The 16,309-nt window shown below is 44.5% G+C and overlaps 1 protein-coding gene across 1 annotated transcript in view; it reads left to right on the forward strand.

The window, feature by feature from the left end:
• LOC144685885 (uncharacterized) overlaps positions 1-16,309 on the forward strand; it is a 282,599-nt gene that overhangs the window by 210,740 nt on the left and 55,550 nt on the right. The window contains exons 9-10 of the mRNA XM_078550890.1: positions 14,000-14,053; positions 15,902-15,946. Coding sequence (XP_078407016.1) covers positions 14,000-14,053; positions 15,902-15,946 — 99 coding nt within the window. The remainder of the gene's footprint in view (positions 1-13,999; positions 14,054-15,901; positions 15,947-16,309) is intronic.

The raw sequence follows: 16,309 nt of genomic DNA on the forward strand, positions 1-16,309 counted from the left end.
AGTTTTTTCACATGTGGAACCATAAATTCAGTCTATGATGCGAGTTATGCTTGGATGGGAGTAGAAAATGTGTGTGAGGTGGGAATGTAGTTATAGAGTTGTGTCCTTTTTTTATTTTGTCGCGGGATGTGAGTGTGGCTGGCAAAGCCAGCATTTGCTGTTCATCCCTAAATGCTCTTGAGAAATCCTGAATTGGGGGAACATGCGAATTGGGGAACTGGTAGCAAAAATCTGTTTTGAGAGAAACAACTATTGCACCTGCTACTACTGCCGCTTCAAGGTGTAATGGCAGCATTAAAGGGACAAGCTGGAGGAGCAAGATGGTAGGGAGACTTAGGAGAAGAGTTTCAAACTTTACAAGTCTAACTTGGATGTACTTCTACTTTAAAGACAAAGCTGAAGGGCCAGATGATTTGAGGACTGGCAAAAGACTTGTGATTGTGGAGGAAGTGGCACCTGCCTGTTGTAAACTTATGGGAGAAATTTGCATGTCACTTCCAGCTTATTTGCACATTAAAACAGGGCAGTACTGGCACCAATAATAATAATAATAATAATAAATAAAAACAGAAAATGCTGGAAAAACTCAGCAGGCCTGACAGCATCTGTGGAGAGAGAAACAGAGTTAATGTTTCGAGTCTGTGTGACCCTTCTTCATACGAACTTGAAATGTTAATTCTTTCTCTGTCCACAGATGCTGTCAGGCCTGCTGAGTTTTTCCAGCATTTTCTGTGTTCATTTCAGATTTCCAGCATCCGCAGTATTTTACTTTTATCTTAGCACTGGCACCAAAAGTGGGTATGAAACAGAATTTCTGCCCATTTCCTATGATATTTGAAGGGATCGTCAGTTGCTTTCAAGGTAGAATACTATAACACTTTGGGAGATGTTTCGTTTGCATTACATATTAGTTACATGTTACCCAACTATTTTTAAAATGCTTGTAGTGGCTGTAGAACATTCTTAAGGGACTTCTGGCAATGCAGTTTTAACTTAATGGAAATGCTTCTTGTAATTCCACTGAGGCAGGAGCTGGAGGAATAGAGAGAGGGAGAGCAAACCAAAGTAAATGTTCCTGCAAGAATCCTTTTTCTCCTACAGAGTTAAAACATTCAAACAAAATACCTGCAGTTCTCGGATAAGCTTAGAAAGCTGCACTTTTGCAGGGAAGCTGTACACAATTGAGTTCTGAGGCTTGCAGCAACAAATAGTTCAGTGTGGAGGATTGCCCTGTAACCCCAACATCTTCATGGATTACAATGGCTTCCTTCCATTAACGTGCAAAGGATGGGTGATCTCCAGCAGTGCATTATGTAAGTCTGTACCGATGGTCTAGATATCTGCTGTGACCTTCTTTGCCTCTGCACAACAGGAGGCTTCCGATCTGGGGCCAAGGGCTATCTCCTGCACACTTGGTTCATGACTCCTCTCCGGAATGTACGATCAGAGGCCAAACTGCACTACAAAGAAATCCAAGGCTTTAACTATAAACCCTCATCAAGAAGTGGAAGCTGGGTCACAGAATGGAAGCTGGGGAAGGGGATCAGAAGTATGAGGAGGCCTGGTCAGAAGTGAGATCAGAAGCCAGGTTGGTGGGACGTACGCGATTAGGTGGGGAACAAAGACCTATGTTCTCTAAATGTAGGGATTGGGAGGGGGGGGCACACCTACTCCTCCCAGCTCCATTTTCAGGCAAGTAAATTTAAGAAGCCTACCTTTTTCAGCAGAAAAAGCAAAAGTTCCTAAGCCCTTGGGACAAACCAATCTTGCAGTGTGGCCTCATGGCTTTCGCTCCTTTGCATATGTTATTAAAGACCCCAATTCCTGTTTCAGATGCGAACACAATTTTGTTCTTTTTCCAATGTGGAAGGCAACACACTGTCAGCCAGAAATTTTTACATACTTCCTGCTGCTATATTGCAGATTTGGTACATCAGTTTGTGCCTGAAAAACATGCATGACACGGCTGAATTTATACACCATTGTGCTATGTTAAATTTTCTGAATTTGCATGCATATTAATAACACACAAAGCTGCCTTAACTAGTAGACTCATGATATTAGGTCAGCATTAAAATTACCAGCAATCAGAATATGTCCCTTATTGTGGTTATCTCACACTTCAATAATTCACCATATTTCATAAGTCAATTTCAAGTTGTTAAATGCATACAGACAAGTTTAACACCTTTACATTTCGAATGGCATAGATAGAACCCGTAAATTACTTAACCTGCAAAATCCATTTCCTGTGCTGTATTTTTTTTAAAACAGCATTTTAAAATCATATTTCTGTATCTCAGTACAAATCATCTTCTACATATGGTTAACATTTTAGATCACCATCAGAAAGGGAAATTTGATTATTGTCGACTGAATCAAAATTGTGAAAATGTGCAAACATTTTTTTGCTGATAAAATTATTCACTTGAGCCCCTTCAAATTGAGGATATATCCTAAAGGTTCAACTAATTTAAAATTATAGCCATGTGTGTTACCTGACTGCCTGCTCCCGGAACATGCATTTAAATGTGAAGGCTAGAGTTTCATGCAACCTGGACTGACGTTATTGAAATTGAACAAAGTTTTTGGTGATTATGTTAATAATACCCACTGTTACTTTGAGCAAGCAAATACAAATCTGCTTTTTAGCTGCTGGCAATGGCTTCTGCCTCGCCTTTCTTTACTAGCACCAGTAATTTGAGCCTACGTGCTGCCACTGTGTGGTCAGCAGTAGAGTGACATTCATATTACTGGGAAATGCACGGCCTTTTAAAATTTGCATGCAAGGATTTGAGTTAAAGTATAGATAGGGGAAAATTGAGAAATAATGGGGGGAATCTTAATTTACAAGAGTATGTGGGTTTGAGAGTGGGTGGGAGATTAAGAACACAGGAATTAACGCAACAGGAAATTGGCTCCAACTGACTCACATCCACATTAACCGCAGCGTGTTCAACTGGATGTGAGAAGTCGCCTCCAGAGAGGCGGGTTACCAATTTAAATATGTTCATTGACCATTAAAAGCTACCTTCTCAGAGGTTTGGGGATTTAATTGTGGGTGCACAGGTTTTCAGGAACATGCCAGTGAAAGAAAGTGAGAACGCCACAGGGTTTGAGGGGACTCAGGAAAGGACAGGCAAACATTCCTCCAAAACACTGAAACTTCTTCAGCTGCTTCCTTGGCTGATTGTGTAAAAGGCTTTTACTCCCAGTGCTTGTTCTGAGAGTTTACTTTCACTACTTCACAGGTGATTGATTACTACTTTGGAGGTCACGTTCATTGCTTGGGAGGTTTGTGTGTCTGATCTCCACTTTGAATCTGCGATATATCAGATCAGCATAGGTGCTGCTCATGGAGTTCCAGCTTGAATCTCCGAAAAGGAGCAAATTGACCAACAGCAGCAGGAAGAGCAGCAACAGCAGGGGGACCCGGCCAGCAGCAGGATAACCATCAGCAGCAGAAAGAGCAGCAGCCTTCTCCTCGCAAAGCTATCGCCCCACAGGGGAGATGAGAGAGCATGTGAGGTGCCATTCACAGGCGGCGACACTCACTACACTGCAACATAGGGTTTACAGGCTGAGAATCAGCTTCCCGGGCATGCCTTGAGAGGTTCAGGGTTTCCTGTCAGATTATGACAGACATTTGCAGCCTGCTGGAAGAAGAGCTGCTGCCATGAAGTGAGCCTTGTATTCGTGCTTTTAGCCATGCTGTCAAAGTTACCATCTTGTTCGACGCCTTTGCCTCAAGCTACTTCCAGGGATCAGTTGGATTTTGCAATCGACCGCCCAAAAATGCATCAGAGTGGTGGCTAATGCTGTGTTTGCCAGGGCAGGCAATTATATACACTTCGCCATTGATGATGCAGTTAGAATGAGTGGGTGCTCGGGTCCATGGATTTGGCTGGTTTCCCACAGGTGCAGGGCATCATTCGGTGCAGTGTATACCCACCACCCAGCAGTGTTTGTGAACCACACGGGGTTCCACTCAAATGTGCAGCTGGTGGGAAACCACAAGAAAAATTTCTGCAGGTGTGCACAAGATTCCCAGACAACTGCCGTGATACTTTCAACCTACGCCAGTCCACCCCTCATTCATCTCTTCTCACATCAAAGCAGACTTACCAACTGGCTGCTTGTAGGATTAAAACATGACTGATGACACCCAGGAGAAACACAAGCAGTAAGGCCCAGGGGTCCTATAATGAAAGCCATGTGACAACGAGATGTCTCAATGAGCAAGCAATTGGCATGCCAAAGATGTGCCTCAGATGCTTCCACAGATCTGGAGGTGCCCGTCAATAAGCACCAGCCAGCGTCTCCAGAATGATCATGGTGTGCTGTGCTTGCACAGCAGTGAGGTTTAAACCTTCAGGAGGAGCACAGAGCCTCTTCAGAGGAGGAGGAGCAGGAATAAGATGCAGGCAGTGCATCAGCAGCAGTGCACGTTGCTGCTTGGGATGCCCTCAGCTTGGCATGATTTAGTTAAGTTGCACCAGTGCATCCATCTGGCAGCCCCATGCTAAACCCATTTCCACCAACCCACCCTTCCCCCAAAACATATTAGTCCTGCAATCATCCAAGCATCTCTTTCACAGCCATCCATAACTTGGCATTAAGTCTGGACTTATCATTCACAAGTGAATGGCCACTTGTCAGGCAACAGGCAAGAATGGTCAAGGCAGGAAAGAGGTGCAAATAACTAGCAATGATGTAGCTCATAACTGAAACATGAACTTATCCAACATTGTGCTACACACCCACGTGCATACCTTGGTGCCAGTACAAATCTTTCTTCTTCCTCTTTCTGCTACTCCTACATGAGACAACGTTTGTGGCTTCAGCAGAGGTAGCTGTAGACTGCTCAGGCCCCTGCCCAGCTCTTGACTGACGTCCTCTGAGTTTTGAAACCTGCAAGGGCCCCTTTAAAAACTGTTCCACCTGCACCTGTGCAGGGGCAGATTTTGCCATCGGAATATGAGGCAGTCTGGTGACTGATGTGGAGCGCTTTGAATGGAGATCCCACTTCCATGTCCCCTTTCGCCATCATCCTTTTTATAGCCTTCCCATGCTTCCCCATAAGCAATAAGCTGGAAAGCACTTTCCTGCAGATCAAGGGGTTGATGAATGACTAAGGCTGGGGTTTCATTAGTCCTACTAAAGGAACATGAGGAGGAAGAGGAGGAGGCAACCTAGATAGCCCTTTCTGGCTGGGCTCTCTGTGAACAACTCAATCGTGTGCAATACCAGTAATCACAACCCCAGTTCCCCGTTCATCAACAGTTTTAAACTTACCTTCCATCTGTCATTGACTATCACAGCTTCCACTTACCACAATGCAATAAAAACAGCCATCAGAAAATAAACATTCTAAACCAAATTTATAAATGAAATCATGAAGTAAAAAAGTCAGCTGTACTTTGCCTTAGTGCCTGTTTTCCATGTGCCTTTGTCTACCTCAGTACTTCTATGTTAAGCTACCCCAGAGGCTAAGGTATGACTGGTGGAAGGCTGTCAGCTTTCAATGCAGGAGACTGCAGATGGCCTTCGAGGATAACCTCAAGCAGCTCTGGACTTTGAATGCCTGATTGCAGGCTGTACCGTTTCAGCAAGGGTGGCAGCAGTCTGGCTTGTCTGGCTGATAGACAACTGCAAAGGCACTGGCAGAATGGCAGGGATGGACAAATGCTGTCAATGGCACCTCAGCAACCCAAGTAATCTAGTGGAGGACAGACAGCTGAACTGCTGCTACGCCCTGCAATCCTCTTTGCACACTATTATTCACAACCATGTTGGCAGCAGTCTGAACTTGCATAGCAGCAAGCTGAGCTTACATAACTTCAGCCTGAGTTTCTACTGCAGTACTCAGACATTGGGTGGTTGCTGCTTGTTCTGCAATGAAAGCTGAGACATCAGTCATTAGACACTACATCATAGCTGGATCCACAAGTGTGCAAATGGAGTTGGGTACCAACTCCATGTTAGAATTAATGAGCTCCAAGCTCTGCACATAGCCAAGTTGGTGCTGGACTCCTCCATTTCCCCTTGACATTCCTGGCAGGCCAGTATTTTGTTATACATACATGGTAGCATTCTTCTGCAGGCTGCTCTATTGAAATGCTCATCTGAGTCCTCTGCAGTGTAACTTGTGTTCTACCTCGACCTCCAGCAACCTGGCACCTGCATTATCCTTGCCTCTCTCCTGATTGTAGCCCATTCATGCCTGGTATCTCACCACATGCAGATCCTGTTCCCCAAGCTATCATCTAAATTACGCTCAATGTCAGTATTTTCTGGTGACTATGAAATCAATTGATGGTGCCATGTGTTCATCATCACTCTTCTTGCTGTTCCTCCACTGCGTAGCCAGGCTGCACCTCTTGGGTATCTGAAAGGAAAAAGGCATAAGAATGAGGTTGTGATTTGAGGAGAGGGGAAAGTAAGAGATGCATGCTTACATGATCAGCTTGTAACTCAGAAGAACATGTAGGACAAGGGGTAAGTGAATGTAGAAGGAAAATTAGGCATGAGGATGCTATCATCCTTGATGTTTTCAGCCACATCATTGGCCATGGCTACAGCAGTGACCAGCAAAATAATGACCCACATCATTTCCACCGTGGGGGTCAGGACATGCAGGTGCACTTGTGCCACTCCAGTTAGCTCCTGCTGCCTCTGATGGTACATTGTCCTGCAAGAGAGACTGAAGTGTGACACTGATTACCATGCAATCTGTTTGACTGATATGGCTGTCATGTTTGAATAGCTGGCAGTGTATGCAATCTATGGGACATCGGTGTGAGGCTTGCAACAGTGATAAGTGTATGACGGTGAGGTGAAGCATTTAAATCACAGGCTTGAGGCCTAATTGTTAGAAATTGTTGGTAGATGAATGATGGGGTTGTGGCACATTGAGTAGTGTGTGAGGCTAATAGTGCCATTGGTGGAATGTGGCATTAGAAGATAATTTCACTGATCTTGACCACTCGTGAGGTCATTGAACTTCTTGTAGCACTGCATCCAGGAGCTTGGGGCTTGACTCCTGGCATTGACTACCACAGTTACCTGCCCCCATTGCCTTTTGACCGTGGGTTAGAGGGCCATCAGAGTCCTGTTCTCATTCCTTTCCTCATTGTTTTGCATGGTCATTATCAGAGTCACACATAAGCTTGTGGATGGGAGGCCCATGATGACACTGTGTGCAATGCAGCAGCAATGATGCCTTTCTCTCTGCACCGCAGCACTGTTGGCCTGGTGTCCAGTATTCTTGGCCTCTATCAGTGGCCACCCTATGCCTGGGTGCAGAAATTATTCAAATGAGCAGGCAGCTCATTTCAAAATTGCTGCGCTGCCTGTATTGCAATCAATGGGCTAATAGTGCATTGCAAGCCCCATGCCCATTTTGGGGAGCTATCCAATTTAACCACCCCCCCCCCCCCCCCCCATCAACCCATATGTTTGAGAATGGGATGAGAAATTTTCATCTGTACTCTAAAGCAGAAAAAAAGCACACTGCCTGAGTTTAGTAAGTGTCTGCAAGGTCTAATAGATCCACAGAGCACTCCTTAAATGTGGCTTGACATGACACTGGTGATGAGTCCACGTGGTTGAGATGATTTCCCTGAGGGGATCTCTCATTGCTATGCTTTGGAGTCATAAACATCCATAACTCCAGAATTATAGCATAATTTTTAATATCATTGTGAAGTGGAAGCTGTATAAATGTTGCAGCAAATCTAATGTACGTTGAATTTTAGGAAATAGAAATATAAATCTGATTTTTATTAGTTCTGTTAGGATAGCCATGGGCTAAACTTTCCGCCTATTGACCATGAAGCAATCGATAATTGAGCCCATATGTCTTTATCTGACTGCTTTTCAGTTGACTGACATTTGTATGTGTGATTTATGATTCTATTTTTTGATATGTAGAAATGTTGATAATTTGCTAATAGTCAGAATACTAGTGTGTACTAAAAAAGAAAGGAGCATAAGTCCGTGGTAGATGAGCACATTGATAACTATGCAAGCTACATGATGAACATTGTCTGCCACAAGCCTTACGTAACCATGTTCCTGGGGGATTCTCCCTCTGATATTGCCAATCCTATTCTTTCATCTCTCGAGTCTTACCTCCACACTGGTATGGCACTGTCGTTCAGAGTCCTTCACTCCTTCTCTCACTTCCGCATGCGATTGTCATTTGTCAATGATCAGGGCTTCCCAAGAGCCGGCAACCATGTTGTACTGCTTCAAATGAATCTTCATTGTGCATTTGTAATGCCTTTGTTGTCTGCCCTGTTTTCTTCTTTCATTCACCAGTTCTCCATAAGATACCTGCTTTGGTAATCATGTTTTCCACCATAACAATATGTCTTGCTCATCAGAGCTAAGCGTTGATTATTATAGCTTCAATGTTGTCAGCACGTGCCAGTACATCATTGTTTGTGATCGTGGCCTGTCACCTAATACAATGTAATGTGCAACGGTAAAACATTTCCAGCTGTTGCCTTCTATACATTGTCCATGTTTTGCATACATATAGGTATGTGCAGTATCTCATGATTCTTTCATAGCACAGCATGTTTTGGCTACTAATTAGCATATTAACATAATTATTTTAATATCTTAATTTTTTTCTTAATTTTATCAGAATAGAATGTCACTACCTATCATAAAGTCTAGGCACTGGGAAGGGAGATGTCATCCTAAAATGCTTTATCTTTTTCATTGCAGTGTCTAGGATAGAATGTTTTTCAAAAATATTCATATCTAACTGAACAAAATAGGAGTATTTTGTCCCCGATCTTTCTTCTTTTTATATTTTAGTTGGCTAGTCACTTCCTCCACTTAGGGAATGAACCTTTTACTAAACCAGTGCATTCACTTTTGGAGTGATGAATTAATGGGAGCGATGTTGAAGACTCTCCCCTGGTGAAAATGGCACAGCAGCATCCCAAAAATAGTGGGGCATGACTTAGAGCCCAGTTCCCTCTGACTGTGTGGCTGACGTTGCATTCCCAAAGGTGGGAGGGACACCAAGCTGAGTCCAACAGTAGGCCATTTTAATATACAAACTGGGGCCCTATGATAAATGGCATTTTAGAGCTTTATTGGTGGAGCCTATAGTATGCACATTTTGCGTAGTAACTGATGACCCATCCAAAGAGGAGTACAAAAATGTAAATTTTAGGTAATTTTTACAGAGGAGTAGAAGTGCTCCTACAAAACAAAAAAACGACCTCAGCCTTTGCTGCACTGGGTCCCAGCCCCCGAGAACAACCCCTTCCCCTGGATATACCTTTCTCTGGGCCAGAAGTTGGGTGGGCTGCTCGATGTTGCAGCAACCTGGATTATCCCTGAGGCTCTCAATTTCCATTCACAACCTGCTGGCCACATGTTAATTTCCCCGTCCTCAAAATAGGCTCCGCTTTCCATTAGGGCTATTAAACAGCCGGCATAACATTGCTCAGGGCAAAATCTACCCCAATGTTTAATATGCTGATTGCAGTCTTGCATGTTTATTTGCTTTGTTCTGTAAATAAATCAAACAGAATATTGTTCAGTAGCTGAAATAAAATCTAACAAACAATTAAATGTTTCAACAATTGTACATGATCCTGGAAGGAGCCAGGTTATTCAATTTGCATGTCCTGGCACATTAGGAAGTGTAGCTCCAAGCCAAAGAGCATCCTTTTCTGTTTTAATTCCTGTGGATGTTTGACAGCCTTACACAATTGTGAAAGGTACATCAAAGAGGATGTAAAGTACAGGGTAAATTTTTTGAAAACACCATGGATTAAAGAAAAACTTGACACTGCAGGTCAGGATCATTTTCTCTGCAGACAGTTCATTACTAATGACCTTAAACAAGCAAGGATTGGCTTTTATATACTTTTCTCATTTGCCTTTGGAAAGATATGAATTTTCAGAGCAGCACTACACGTGGCTGAATAGCATATTAATGCTTTTTACCTGACATTAGATTAGACCAATTTGAATTGAAATCTTTTTACATTAATACTAACAAAGGTAAGAAAATATACCTCTTAGTTTGGTCCCTGCTCTGCTCTTTTTAGGGGACTTGTCATTCATTATCCAATGTAATACAAATGTTGAATGCTAACACCTGACTGCTGTTAAAATAACGATGGAAACAGTCTGTTTTGAGGGTCCAAAACAAAAACAGAAACAGAAATACGTGGAAAAACTCAGCAGGTCTGGCAGCATCGGCGGAGAAGAGCACAGTTGACGTTTGAGTCCTCATGACCCTTCAACAGAACTAAGTAAAAATAGGAAAGGGGTGAAATATAAGCTGGTTTAAGTGGGGGGGGGGGGGGGGGGTAGTGGTTTGTTGGGACAAGCAGCCAGTGATAGGTGGAGATAACCAAAAGCTGTCACAGACAAAAGAACAAAGAGGTGTTGAAGGTGGTGATATTATCTAAAGGAATGTGCTAATTAAGAGTAGAAGACAGGACAGATAAGGTACAGATAGCTCTAGTGGGGGTGGGGGAATACTGAAAGGTAGAAATAAACAATGGGTAGAAATACATTTAAAAATAATGGAAATAGGTGGGAAAAGAAAAATCTATATAAATTATTGGAAAAAACAAAAAGGAGGGGGAAGAAATGGGAAGGGGGTGGGGATGGAGGAGAGAGTTCAAGATCAAAAATTGTTGAACTCAATATTCAGTCCGGAAGGCTGTAAAGTCCCTAGTCAGAAGATGAGGTGCTGTTCCTCCAGTTTGCGTTGGGCTTCACTGGAACAATGCAGCAAGCCAAGGACAGACATGTGGGCAAGAGAGCAGGGTGGAGTGTTGAAATGGCAAGCGACAGGGAGGTCTGGGTCATGCTTGCGGACAGACCGAAGCTGTTCTGCAAAGCGGTCACCCAGTCTGCGTTTGGTCTCTCCAATGTAGAGGAAACCGCATTGGGAGCAACGAATGCAGTAGACTAAGTTGAGGGAAGTGCAAGTGAAATGCTGCTTTACTTGAAAGGAGTGTTTAGGCCCTTGGACGGTGAGGAGAGAGGAAGTGAAGGGGCAGGTGTTGCATCTTCTGCGTTTGCATGGCGAGGTGCCGTGGGAGTGGGTTGAGGAGTAGGGGGTGATGGAGGAGTGGACCAGGGTGTCACGGAGGGAATGGTCCCTACGGAATGCCGCCGGGGGGGTGAAGGGAAGATGTGTTTGGTGGTGGCATCATGCTGGAGTTGGCAGAAATGGCAGAGGATGATCTTTTGAATGCGGAGGCTGGTGGGTTGATAAGTGAGGACAAGGGGGACACTATCATGTTTCTGGGAGGGAGGAGAAGGTGTGAGGGCGGATGCGCAGGAGATGGGCCGGACACGGTTGAGGGCCCTGTCAACTACCGTGAGTGGAAAACCTCGGTTAAGGAAGAAGGAGGACATGTCAGAGGAACTGTTTTTGAAAGTAGCATCATCAGAACAGATGCGACTGAGGCGAAGGAACTGAGAGAATGGGATGGAGTCCTTACAGGAAGCGGGGTGTGAGCAGCTGTAGTCGAGGTAGCTGTGGGAGTCGGTAGGCTTGTAATGGATATTGGTGGACAGTCTATCACCAGAAATTGAGACAGAGAGGTCAAGGAAGGGAAGGGAAGTGTCAGAGATGGACCATGTGAAAATGATGGAGGGGTGGAGATTGGAAGCAAAATTAATACATTTTTCCAGGTCCCGACGAGAGCATGAAGCAGCACCAAAGTAATCATCGATGTACCGGAGAGAGAGTTGTGGGAGGGGGCCGGAGTAGGACTGGAACAAGGAATGTTCCACATACCCCATAAAGAGACAGGCATAGCTGAGGCCCATGTGGGTACCCATAGCCAGACCTTTTATTTGGAGGAATTGAGAGGAGTTAAAGGAGAAATTGTTCAGTGTGAGAACAAGTTCAGCCAGACAGAGGAGAGTAGTGGTGGATGGGGATTGTTCCTGGCCTCTGTTTGAGGAAGAAGCAGAGAGCCCTCAGACCATCCCGGTGGGGGATGGAGTTGTAGAGTGATTGGACGTCCATGGTGAAGAGGAAGCGGTTGGGGCCAGGGAACTGGAAATTGTTGATGTGACGTAAGGTGTCAGAGGAATCACGGATGTAGGTGGGAAGGGACTGGACAAGGGGAGAGAGAAGAGAGTCAAGATAGCGAGAAATGAGTTCCGTGGGGCAGGAACAGGCCGACATGACCGGTCTGCCGGGACAGTCCTGTTTGTGGATTTTGGGTAGGAGGTAGAAGCGGGCCATCCGAGGTTGGGTGACTATCAGGTTGGAAGCTGTGGAAGGAAGATCTCCAGAGGAGATGAGGTCAGTGACAGCCCTGGAAACAATGGCTTGATGTTCAGCGGTGGGGTCATGGTCCAGGGAGAGGTAGGAGGAAGTGTCTGCGAGTTGACGCTCAGCCTCTGCGAGGTAGAGGTCAGTGCACCAGACAACAACAGCACCACCCTTGTCAGCGGGTTTGATGACAATATCAGGGTTGGACCTGAGAGAACGGAGTGCAGTAAGTTCAGAGAGAGACAGGTTAGAATGGGTGAGAAGAGCAGAGAAATTGAGACGACTAATGTCACGCCGACAGTTCTCAATGAAAAGATCAAGAGAAGGTAAGAATCCAGAGGGGGGGTCCAGGTGGAGGGAGAATATTGGAGGTGGGTAAAAGGATCCGTTGAACGGGGAGAGGACTCCTGCCCAAAGAAGTGAGCACGGAGACGAAGGCGGCGGAAGAAGAGTTCAGCATCGTGCCGAGACCGAAATTCATTGAGATGAGGGCGTAAGGGTATGAAACTAAGTCCTTTGCTGAGCACTGAACATTCAGCGTCGGAGAGGGGAAGGTCAGGGGGTATAGTGAATATACGGCCGGGGCTGGGATTGGAAGATGGGGTGGGGACAGAGGGACAGGCACGGGTGGAGGGTCCTGGATGGGTGTTGGTGTCGATGAGTTGTTGGAGCTTGCGTTCCTTAGCACTTGAGAGAAAGAGAAAAAGTTTCTTGTTGAGGCGTCGGATGAGACGAAGAATAAAATGAAACTGGGGGAACGCGCAGCTTTGAAAAAGGGTGCGGCGGTGCTGCTGGAGGGAGAGGTCGAGTGTGTTCATATGGCGGCGCATGGCACTGAGTGTGGATCTCAGAATACGATGGGAACAGCAATCCGAGGAACATTGTATGTCCTGGAGATACCTGTAATCCTGGGTGGGTTTGAAACATGAGGGATGGAATTTCAGTTGAAATCCACGTGGGGTAAGCCGGAGACAGAGACAGTCACTGAGAAAGGAGATATGGCTGTGAAAGCGGGTTTTAGTAAACACCTTGTCATACACCAGGAGAGAAATCAACGCAAACTGGAGGAACAGCACCTCATCTTCCGACCAGGCACTTTACAGCCTTCCAAACTGAATATTGAGTTCAACAATTTTAGATCTTGAACTCTCTCCTCCATCCCCACCCCCTTCCCATTTCTCCCCCCTCCTTTTTGTTTTTTCCAATAATTTATATAGATTTTTCTTTTCCCACCTATTTCCATTATTTTTAAATGTATTTCCACCCATTGTTTATTTCTACCTTTCAGTATTCCCCCACCCGTACTAGAGCGATCTGTACCTTATCTATCCTGTCTTCTACGCTTAATTAACACATTCCTTTAGATAATATCACCACCTTCAACACCTCTTTGTTCTTTTGTCTGTGACAGCTTTTGGTTATCTCCACCTATCACTGGCTGCTTGTCCCAACAAACCCCCCCCAACCCCCTTAAACCAGCTTATATTTCACCCCTTTCCTATTTTTACTTAGTTCTGTTGAAGGGTCATGAGGACTCAAACGTCAACTGTGTTCTTCTCCGCCGATGCTGCCAGACCTTCTTAGTTTTTCCGGGTATTTCTGTTTCTGTTTTTGTTTTGGATTTCCAGCATCCGCAGTTTTTTATTTTGATCTCTGTTTTGAGGGTCTATGTGTTTACTGAATATTTTGTGATTTGTGCTTGCACATTCCTCATCTATGCAGGGAGAAAAAGGCATTGCGGGTCACCAGGGATTACAGGGATTAGTAGGATTAAAGGTAAACTATAAATTTACTGCATTTTCTAAATATATAGGGCTGGATTTTACATTCCCCCACCGATGAGTTTGAAGGCAGGGATCGTAAAATCCAGCCGGTGGCCTTCCCTATAGCTACCTGTCTGCCCCCAGCCTGCCTGAAATGGCGGAGTGGAAGAGGCGCTGGGTGACCTGCGCGCCCTTGGCCCTATTGAGGCCATTAAGTGGCCATGAACAGCCTCATCTTGACCCTGCCAGTATTTTGCCCATGGTAAGGGGAGGCCCATGCCATACCTGAAACCCGGCAGCTTTAGCTGCGTGTCGAGCAAGTGAAGGTTGACCTCCTTTGCGGCACCCTCCCCCCAGGTGAATCCCCCCTCCCCCTGCACCAAGGTCAACCCTCTCCCCGGCCTCCTGAACCAGGCCCTCCACCCCCTTACTCGCCCCTTGCTGAGACTCCCGGCCCCAGATTTACCTGGGCTCCTCAGCATTGGGAACTGCCTATAGAGGCTAGCACTGCTGGAACTACAGAGGACTACAGAGCTGGTGGCTGTCCAATAGGACAACTCTCTAAGGTGGAACTTCTTCCCGCGAAAGAGTCAGAGGTCTCGCCTTAAAGCAATTAACGCTGCTCCCAGCATTATATTGCTGTGGGCCAGTCATCGGATCTTGGTCGGACTCTCCCCTAACATTTTACCAGGGGGTGGCGCAGGACCACAGTGCCCTGTAATTATCCTTACAATAGGTTAAATAAGTTTACAATAAAAAAATGAAACTATTATCCAAATTATCCTGAAGAATAAATTATTGTGACCTAACTGTGATATGATAATCAATAATTGATTACCAGGAGGAAGGGTCACTTTATATACGATATATCAATCCACCTTCAAGGGATTTAGTTCAATTACAGATTTAGTTTAATTTAGTTCAATTACAAACAGAGATACCATTTAATCACAATGCTTCAAACAGACCACAATGTCAAGTGTGATAGGCAGAATTTTTATGAGAGACGAGTCTAAAACAACCAGCATCATTCAACCAGATTTCAACTGAAGGGGAAGAATGAAGTGTGAAGCTGTCCACAATGTTAAAATAGCTTCAGTTATGTTGCTAGTAACCAAAAAAGTAAGAGCAATAGTTGAATCAGAGCTCTCTCTACTTCCTATCCTACAGTAAGTCACTTCATCTCTCATCTGTATCATTCCTGACCTCCAACTAGCTCCCCAATGCCAAGGCATTGATTTGAGAATTTTTGTCCTTATCTATTAATCTCCTCATGGCTTTTTTCCATCCTGGCTCCAGAACAATGCCCCAGCTTGTACTCTCCACCCTTCCAAATATAGTTTACCAAAGGCAACAGGTCCTTCAGACATCATGCGCCAGCATTTTGGAGATCCCAAATTGCTGACCTCACCTCTTCAATCACACTTTTGCTTGTCTCTGTTACTTGGTGCCCAGATTTCCGCCTGGCGTCCTAAGGATGCAAAGGATGTTCAGGGATGAACCCAGGGATGTTCCACTATTTACCTATAGAAGTGAACCTGATTGTTGCTAGAGGGAAAACCAGAAAAGATTTCTCAAAGACCAAAGTTGCCAAATAAATTAATTTGGCACCTTAAAATTATTTTGTCAGCAGATAAAAGCACTGTTCTAATTTAAGTTTTTTGCAATACATACAATACATAAAGGTAAATCAAGGGAGGCTAGCATTTTGAATCTGAGAGGGATCAAGGTTGGCACATGATTATTATTGAATAGCATGCATTTAATTAAATCATAAAACACAACATTGTATTTACTTATGCACAGAATTTTAATCTGTAGTCAGCAAATTTTAACAAAGATATCGTGGAATTTATTTTAGGGTGAACCTGGAAAGAAAGGTGAAAAGGGGCGTGCAGGACTGAATGTAAGTAGTCATTTTGTTGGGTTACATTCATTTCTGGAGTTAAGATTTAATTCTACATAGAGAGAAATAATACAAACTACCAGGAAAATCTAATATCCCCCCTATATATCCGTTTCTTTCCGAAACAACGTAACCTCATTACGCTTTAGCTGTGATTTCTTTCCCCAATCCCCAAGAAGGGACCACACCAATAAAATTCTCCAAGACATCTTTAATTTACCTGAAGAAGAGTCATATAGACTCAAAATATTAACTCTGTTTCTCTCTCCACGGATGCTACCAAACCTGCTGAGTTTTTCCAGCATTTTCTGTTTCTATTTCAGGGGCTGAATTTTCTCTTTGGTGGGGGGGAGGGGGCGGAGC

Source organism: Cetorhinus maximus, chromosome 10 (genome assembly GCF_964194155.1).
Source record: "Cetorhinus maximus chromosome 10, sCetMax3.hap1.1, whole genome shotgun sequence".
Classification (NCBI taxonomy): domain Eukaryota; kingdom Metazoa; phylum Chordata; class Chondrichthyes; order Lamniformes; family Cetorhinidae; genus Cetorhinus; species Cetorhinus maximus.